This window comes from Chenopodium quinoa, unplaced genomic scaffold, assembly GCF_001683475.1.
Source record: "Chenopodium quinoa cultivar QQ74 unplaced genomic scaffold, ASM168347v1, whole genome shotgun sequence".
Classification (NCBI taxonomy): domain Eukaryota; kingdom Viridiplantae; phylum Streptophyta; class Magnoliopsida; order Caryophyllales; family Amaranthaceae; genus Chenopodium; species Chenopodium quinoa.
The window spans coordinates 3,207,542-3,215,479 of NW_018744502.1; the positions used below are offsets into that span (position 1 = coordinate 3,207,542).

Genomic DNA, 7,938 nt, shown 5'->3' on the forward strand with positions numbered 1-7,938 from the left:
AACGGATTGATGAATCTGTTGTATTAGGTATCTACCTAATCCAATGGATTTTTCGCCCAATCCGTTGCATTAGGTCCTTTTTTTTTTTTTTTTACATCCGTTGTATTAGCCCCCCCCTTTTTTTTAATACCGTTGTATTAGCCCCCCTTTTTTTAAAAAAAAAAAAAACCGTTGTATTAAACCCCTTTTTTTCTTTTTGTTTTTTAAAACCGTTGTATTAGGTAATTTTTTTTTTAAAATCTATAATAATAAATATAAATTATATTAGTATATTTATAATTTAAATAAACAAAGTACATATAATATATCTTCGTTGCGTTACAAAATAAACAAAGTACATATAATATATATTTGTTGCATTACAAAAGTAAACGAAGTGTCAATACTAACTAATTATAAATGAAAGTTCACTAGCTAATTAATTAACAAACGTTTAATTTGAAAGCTCTCTAGAAGTTGCAATAGATACATAAAATCAACATTAGTCCTTACTTCATTCATCCCGGGGTAGCTCATCGTCATCAAGCACCTAAGTAAAAAAAGTAATGCATAAGCCACAATACCAACAACAATAACAACACCAATTGGGGAAATTAAATAACGCACAACAACACACAAATCAGTCATCAAAGTACAAAATATACAATATAAGAGAACAAAAAACAGACATCCTTGGCAAGATATCGTAATTTTAACAGTTTTCCACATCCAATGGTAAGTGAAATCAAACAAACAAAAGACATCAGAAGGCTATATCAACAGTTTGAGCTAATGCTATGTTTAAACAGCTCGAAGTTGTTAAATACCAGGAACATATTAATGTAGAATGCTGTAAGGATTTAAGCAATACTTGTACGCAGTATAGTATTTTTACAAGGGCCTCGGCCCCCTTGGGATAAAACAAAGCTTCATCCCAGGCTAAGAATTACGTAGAGAGATTGATTACTTTCTGAATGAAAGAAGTCATCTTGAATATTGGAAGATAAATAAAAGGGGAGAGACTGACTATCATCCAAAGATAAAGGTTTTATGAGAGAAGTTAAGGCATTTTAGATGTCTCACATGGGAGATAAGATCCAGCATAATGTGATCAGCATACGACATTAATTATCGCACACCTGATTGTTATGCTCGGAGAATGCTAGAGGGAGATAAGGAATGGAATGATGCAAGTTGTGAAGCGTCTATATGGGCAAACTCAGCATAACTATGCTAGCCCCTTCTATAGTAGGCAGGAAGGCAAGTAGGAAAGCAAGCAGGCAAGCACTCAGGCAGGCAACCAAGCTTTCAGTCAAGCAGGCAAGCAGTCAGTCATGCAGGTAGGCAAGCAAGCAGGCAAGCAGTCAAGCAGGCAGGCAAGCTTTCAGTTAGGCAGGCAAGCAGTCAGTCAGGCAGGCAAGTCAAGCAGTCAGTTAGCTAGTTAGTCAGGCAGGCAGGCAGTCAGTCAGCCAGCCAGGCAGTTAGTCAGTCAGTCAGTCAAGCAGTCAAGCAAGCAGTCAGGGGAAGTTTAGAAATTAAAGTTTAGAGCAGAGAAGTGCAGATTATACCTGATTAAATGATTTTGAAGATTGTCCACTTTGGGCAGTATTTCGATTTGGTGCACTAGATGCATCATGCGGAGTCAATTGCTGCAGAGTACTAGGAACCACAAGATTAATCCCAGGGTTCACCTCGGGAAGCAAATCCAAAACTGCAGCGGTGATGGTAGGTGCAATTTCTTGGACTAATTGTGTTCTTATGCCTACTAGGAATTCCTCCAGGAGTATGTAATTTGACTTTATATCTTTGTTCTTCAAATCACTCTTCTTCACACCCGAGCCATATAGATGCAAACAACTTTTGCGTTTAGGAGATGGAATCACTTCACTATAAGGGTCATTGCATACATTACCATCTTCTTGTGATTGTGCTGGCTCCAAAGCATCAATTTTTTCCTGTTTAGGCAAACATAGTAATATGTTACTAATTATCGAATAACTAACAATATTTAGGCGTACAATGTTACTAAAATAACTCACAATATTCTCTTTTGCTTTTTCAAAGCTGCTAATGTATGTCCTTTTAGCACTTCTTTTTCTTAATTCCTTGTAAACCTTTGCTTGAGAAGGTTCTTTCTTGTCTGGATCTTGTTGTTGCTATATATATGTAAATCATAATATATGAAATTAGAATAAAAATATATGCAACATGCCTATAATTTAGATTTTAAAAAATGAACTGACCAACTCATGGTGTAAAATAGCATATGATTTGCGTCCCAAAGTGTGCATATCATCTAACATTAGACGATTGCTTTTGTTGCTGTCGCTAATTGCCTAGGGAAAATCGAAAACCACCTTTTAATTCAAAATTCAACACATATTAGATAAAATTATTCGAGAGAGTGAGATTAGAATCAATATACAGTACCTTCGCCTCATCAGTATGCCAATATTGTAGAAGATCTAGGAACATCTGATCGGAGATTGTATCTGGTTTATGTTCCCACCTTAAATCATCCGTATCATATGCATAGAAGTGTTTCTTCTTAATTTGGCATTTATAATATTTCCAACAACTATTTAAAGCATCCATCACCTAGTTTAACCCGGCATGGGGGACTATATACTTCTCCTGTTCAAGCTAAAACATTAGTAACGTGTGGAGGTGTACGTGTAATGCAACTAAGACAGTATCATTGTATACTACCTGGACATAATCCAATATCTTATCAAGTGTCGGTAGGCTAGGAAAATTTCTGTAGTTAACCGGTGCAAGTTCGGAATCCCTTGCCACCGTTCCCAGAAAAAACTTGAACTCTTGCACAATCTCCTTAGTAGGTCCAACTGGCTGATCTAATGAGTTCAGAACAATCACAGGACGCTCCTCTCTTGTACGTGTGTGAACTCTGTGGAGCATTGTTCGACCTCGATGTTTTTTCCTTTTCGAGGACAATTCACTTGATATTTCTGTGGTAATAAACACTACATTCGTAAGTTTATCCAGCTTAACAAGTTTATATATATAAAGTAAAATCTCTGACCAATATAACCTTAGATTTAAAAAAAAAAAAAAAAAACTAAAAAAGAAAAAAGAAAAAAGAAAAAAGAGAAAAATAAAACAGAAAACACCACACTAAAACAGAAAACGGCCAGAAGAAACAGAGCTTCACATAACAGAATAGAACGAGTGGACAGGTGCATATTTAGTGCTAACCAATTACCATATGAAAATGAATACAAAATATATTTAGAATCCAATCAAACCAACCCTTCCCAAAAGCAACCCAGCCAACAAGCAACCAGGCAAAATGATCCAATCCTAGAAACTGTTGTACAGATCGTTGAACCCAATTGATAATACAGCAATATGATGACAATCAAGAAATACTTCACAAAATTGCACATCTAGAATCTATATATCAGTATAATACATCTCCCTTTGGACATGTATGTAAAGAAAGATTCCTTGGCAATGGAGAGTATCAAACCTGAACCCCTGAAGAAAACAAGGACTAAGGAGAGCAAGAAAACAACCTTTTTTCTGTTTGTGCGCCGGAGAGGGGGGGAGGGGGTAAATGAATGCTTCATATTAAGACTATGTCAATATTAGGCTGCTATTATGATTATGTTGACCCCAATTGCTGTTCTTGCTGCCTTTGTTGACCCCAATTGATGTTCTTCCTGCTTCATATTAAGACTATGTCAATATTAGGATAACCAGAGGTAGATGCCTTTGTTGACCCCAATTGCTGTTCTTGCTGCTTCCTTTGAATTTCCCGTGTAGGAACTGGATGTTGTTGAGAAGAGACCTATAAAACAAAAGCGAAACAAGTAATGCATAAATCAAACAATTAATATATATAAGTAACCCATATATCTACAAAGCAGCAAATTCAAGTTACTAAAGATACCTTTTCACATACTTGTCTTTTTCCACTACCAAGAGTTTCCTGTTCCATATCAGAGTCTCCTGAGGAGCCATCATCTGTCTGCCTCACACTCGAACAAAGTATGTCGCGTGTTTTTTGTTGCAGTATCTTATTCGCCAAGGATCCCGATCCTTGGGCTGACATTCTTTCAGCATTATGCTTTAATTTTCTGAGCCTTTGTAACTCATAGTCTGGAAGCTGACTTTAGGAATCAGAAGCTTTTGCTTTACTCCCCTTCATCTGCAAAGCCATTCAATGAGAACATGTTTACAAACCATAAAAGATAATAATATGAAAAACAATGCAATATAATATAATATAATATGGAAAGCAGTGTAATATAATGTAATTTAAATTGTTAGGGAAAAAACCATCAGAAAGCTCTCTAGGAGGGATTTGAACAGCATAATGCCAACCATCTCTATTAAGATCTTCAACATAAAACACTTGATGTGCTTGAGATGCCAAGATAAATGGTTCTTCTTTAGAAATTGTCTTAGACATATTAATCATTACAAGCTCATCATCGTCTTTTTCAGAGTGAAACCACACACACTTAAATACGACGACACAGAAGTAGCCATGGTAAGATATTGAAATGATGTTTGTTATTGAACCATAATAATTGACATTAGCCTCAACAGGATTTTGATCTTTGGAACTCGCAAAGCTATGTGTCATGGCCGTTAGAGTGACTCCACTATTTTGAGTTACACAATTAGCATCGCGCTTCATGGTATGGAACCTATAACCATTGACTGAGTACCCTGTATACTTTTTAGCAATGTAAGAAGGCCCTTTTGATAACCATATGATATTGTTAAAGATGATCTCTTGACCCTCTTCAACAATGAAATCAACTTTCTCCCTAAACCAATCCACAAAATCCTTGCTGTGATCTTGAACGTTATTCCATTTTCTTTTTCCTCTAGCGCTTACAAATTCCTTGTGCTCACTATGAAATATAAAAAGATTACTTTATTAACACTACAATTAAAACATATTGAAAACCAAGAGAAAAAGAAAAAAAACTACATTTTGGTTGGTAATCTAACCTTATATATTTCTCAACTTCCTCGCAGTCACAATTGAACAAGACATAATGATGCACTTGTACCCATTGATTGTGATCAAGTATGTGTTCACGGTCTTTTTTCTTTGATGTCCTTCCTTTCCCTTTTATTGGACGTCCTACCTTAGGAAGAAATGATTGTGATGTACTACAAGCATTAACTTGAGGTGTGGCCGAGTTTGATCCATTCAAAAATCTAGCTACAAAGGCAACACATTCTTTGGCTAGATATCCTTCTGCCATTGAGCCTTCTGGACGAGCTTTATTTCGAACATCTTGCTTTTGTCCATGAAGATACCTCTCAATCCCATACATACACCTTGAACTTACAGGTCCACCCAATTTAATTTGGCCCACCAAGTGTAGAGGTAGATGTACCATTATATCAAAAAAGGCAGGTGGAAAAATCCTCTCAAGTAGGCATAATGTTTCAACTAACTCAGATTGCAATTTTTCAAGATGTTGAGGATCAACCTTTTTACTCCATATACTTTTAAAAAAAAGCACAAAGTCTAATCAAAGGAGTAGCAACATCTTTGGATAATGCTGTCTTCACTGCAATTGGGAGCAAATAATTCATCATAAAATGTGCATCGTGGCTTCTATAGCCTGCAATTTTCCTTTCCCCAACTTGTACACATCGACCAATGTTAGAAGCATAGCCTTGAGGAAGTTTGGCATTTTTGAAGACGTGGCAGAACTTACGTTTTTGCTCCAATGACATTCAAAAGCGGGATCTTGGAAATTCTTCGCCACCATCTTCCAATTCTCTTGGTTGAAGCTCCGGCATCAAATTAAGCTCTACTAAATCTCGACGAGCGCTCTTATGATCCTTGGTCTTTTGAGAAATGTCTAACAATGTCCCAATGAAACTATCAAACACATTTTTCTCAATATGCATTACATCGAGGTTGTGACGATTAAGACAATGCTTCCAATATGGTGACTCGAAAAAAATGACCCTCTTTTTCCACGGGTTCGGATCATCAGCATCACGCCTTGGTTTCTTTTGCATCTTTCCAAATTCATTTGGAAAATCACGCAACATTTAGCTACATCAATTCCATTCAATGGAGTAGGTTGCTATCTTTCCTCAACTTTCCCATCAAAATTCCTCTTATCACGACGCCAAGGGTGAAATGGAGGTAGATATATACGATTTGCCCTATACACATTCTTAGAACTATAAGGCAACCACTCAGAATCTAATTCATAATGACACTCAGGGCACGCCAAGTATCCTTTTGTGCTCCAGCCAGATAACATCGCGTAAGCAGGAAAATCACTCACGGTAGTCATCAATGCTACATGCATGTGAAACCTCTGGTTACTAGAAGCATCATAAGTTTCCAGTCCGAACTCCCACAAATCCTTCAAGTCCTTCATTAGTGGTTGCAAATATATGTCAAGGTCATTGCCTGGGGAAGAAGGACCCGGAATTAGTAGTGCTAACATCAAATACTCAGGCTTCATAATCATCCAAGGAGGCAAGTTGTAATCGATCAAAATAACTAGCCAAGTACTATGTAAAATACTCATTGAGTTGAACGGGCTGAAGCCATCTGTGGCTAGTCCTAGCCTCACATTGCGCGGGTCATCAGAAAACTCTTTGTACAAGGAATCAAATTCCCTCCAAGATTGACCGTGATGAGTGACATTTATGTCGCTCTTAGGACAGTCTTTTCTAGTAGTTTTAGTAATAATTCGGTCCATTTTAGTATGTTTTTGCTATGATCCGCCTAGTTCGAGTATTCTACCTTTGTGGCGCGTAATGTGTACTCATATGGTTTAGGTAGTCTATGCTCCCCTCCCCTTTCGTTTTATTACGCCTTGCTTTCCTGTTCCATGATTGCAGGTGTATGCCGTTGATTCGGAGATGGAAGGAACAAGGGCAAAACGGGAAGAAATCCAGACCAGGAAAATGGCACGGCGCGCCACCAGAGGAGCGGGCGCTCCACCTTTAGGCGCGGGCGCGCATCCCTTGAGCGCGGGCGCGTTGATGAGCTGGACCAACCATTAAATACCCACTTTGGAGCGGGCGCGCATTTCTAGGAGCGGCCGCGCCATCATTTAAAGCGCGGACGCGCCATTTTTAGGCGCGGGCGCGCCTGTCTGGTGCTGATTCAAATCCCGGTTTCAGCCCAAATTAACAAAAGGGGAGGCAAAACGGCTAACTAGGGACAACATTCTATCATAGACATATTATTTGAGCATAGAAACCTTAGAGGAGAGCTTTTAAGGAATTTTTCTAGGTTTTTGTTTTAGCCACTTTTGTATTGAACAATCTTGATAGTTTTTAGTGTAATTTTCATTGCCTATTAACATTAGTTTTACTCTTAGTTTTTGAAGAAGTAATTTTGCAACATTGATGTATGGTCAAGCTTGGAGATTGAATGATGTATGGCTCTTTCTTTGGATTTCAATGAAGGTTTTGGTACATTTCTCTATTTTCTCTTGTTTTTATGATTAAAGTTTTTACCTTTGTTAGTTTAGTTGATAAAAACTTTGTCTTTCTTACTATTCCATTGGTTATAATGTTGCTTAGTATGATTGTAGTTGTAGTTATGACTAGTGAGTAGTTTCTTGTTGCTAGGGGTTTGGTGAAGATATGCTTTGAGTTTGATGTATGCTAGGCTAGGTTAATTTGGAATATTTGTGATTAAATCTTCCTTGTGCTTATACTTATTAGCCACTCCATGTTTATGGCCATATGCATGTTGTGGTTGAATGACGTGAACTAAATCGTGACGATAGTGCGACTTAGGAATAGTCATTAGGTGATTGATTATTGCATGACCTTAGCTTGTATGCCTTACGACGATAGTGTGAGTGTATGCTAGCTAGGAAAGCTCTTAATCCCGATAGGTGATTAGAGAGTATTCTTGATATTGCCTTGTATGAGTTGCTTGGGTTACATGTAAACCTATTTTCCGATGCCTAATTCCGTTGAATTCAT

At 37.5% G+C, this 7,938-nt stretch overlaps 2 protein-coding genes across 2 annotated transcripts; both read right to left on the reverse strand.

Moving 5' to 3' along the window:
- Positions 1 to 358: 358 nt before the first annotated feature.
- On the reverse strand, positions 359 to 2,607 carry LOC110698000. The gene is made up of 5 exons (XM_021875400.1): positions 2,410 to 2,607; positions 2,223 to 2,315; positions 2,019 to 2,135; positions 1,548 to 1,934; positions 359 to 529 (listed from the first exon to the last, which is right to left on the reverse strand). The coding sequence occupies exons 1-5, from the start codon at positions 2,572 to 2,574 to the stop codon at positions 494 to 496; spliced, it is 798 nt and encodes a 265-aa protein (XP_021731092.1). The 5' UTR covers positions 2,575 to 2,607; the 3' UTR covers positions 359 to 493.
- Positions 2,608 to 4,518: 1,911 nt separating this feature from the next.
- On the reverse strand, positions 4,519 to 5,779 carry LOC110698227. Its single transcript, XM_021875626.1, has 3 exons — positions 4,966 to 5,779; positions 4,663 to 4,865; positions 4,519 to 4,580 (listed from the first exon to the last, which is right to left on the reverse strand). Exons 1-3 carry the CDS (start codon positions 5,361 to 5,363, stop codon positions 4,519 to 4,521), a joined length of 663 nt encoding a protein of 220 aa, XP_021731318.1. The 5' UTR covers positions 5,364 to 5,779.
- Between the last annotated feature and the right edge of the window lie 2,159 nt (positions 5,780 to 7,938).

Coding starts and splice junctions, on each gene's coding strand:
- LOC110698000 (XM_021875400.1), bottom strand. CDS start 2,574: ATGGATGCTTTAAATAGTTGTTGGAAATATTATAAATGCCAAATTAAG. Junction 2,136..2,222: donor CTATTTTACACCATGAGTTG/GTCAGTTCATTT, acceptor ACATATATATAG/CAACAACAAGATCCAGACAA. Junction 1,935..2,018: donor AAAAAGCAAAAGAGAATATT/GTGAGTTATTTT, acceptor TTGCCTAAACAG/GAAAAAATTGATGCTTTGGA.
- LOC110698227 (XM_021875626.1), bottom strand. CDS start 5,363: ATGGTACATCTACCTCTACACTTGGTGGGCCAAATTAAATTGGGTGGA. Junction 4,866..4,965: donor GAAGTTGAGAAATATATAAG/GTTAGATTACCA, acceptor TATATTTCATAG/TGAGCACAAGGAATTTGTAA. Junction 4,581..4,662: donor TACAGGGTACTCAGTCAATG/GTTATAGGTTCC, acceptor CATGACACATAG/CTTTGCGAGTTCCAAAGATC.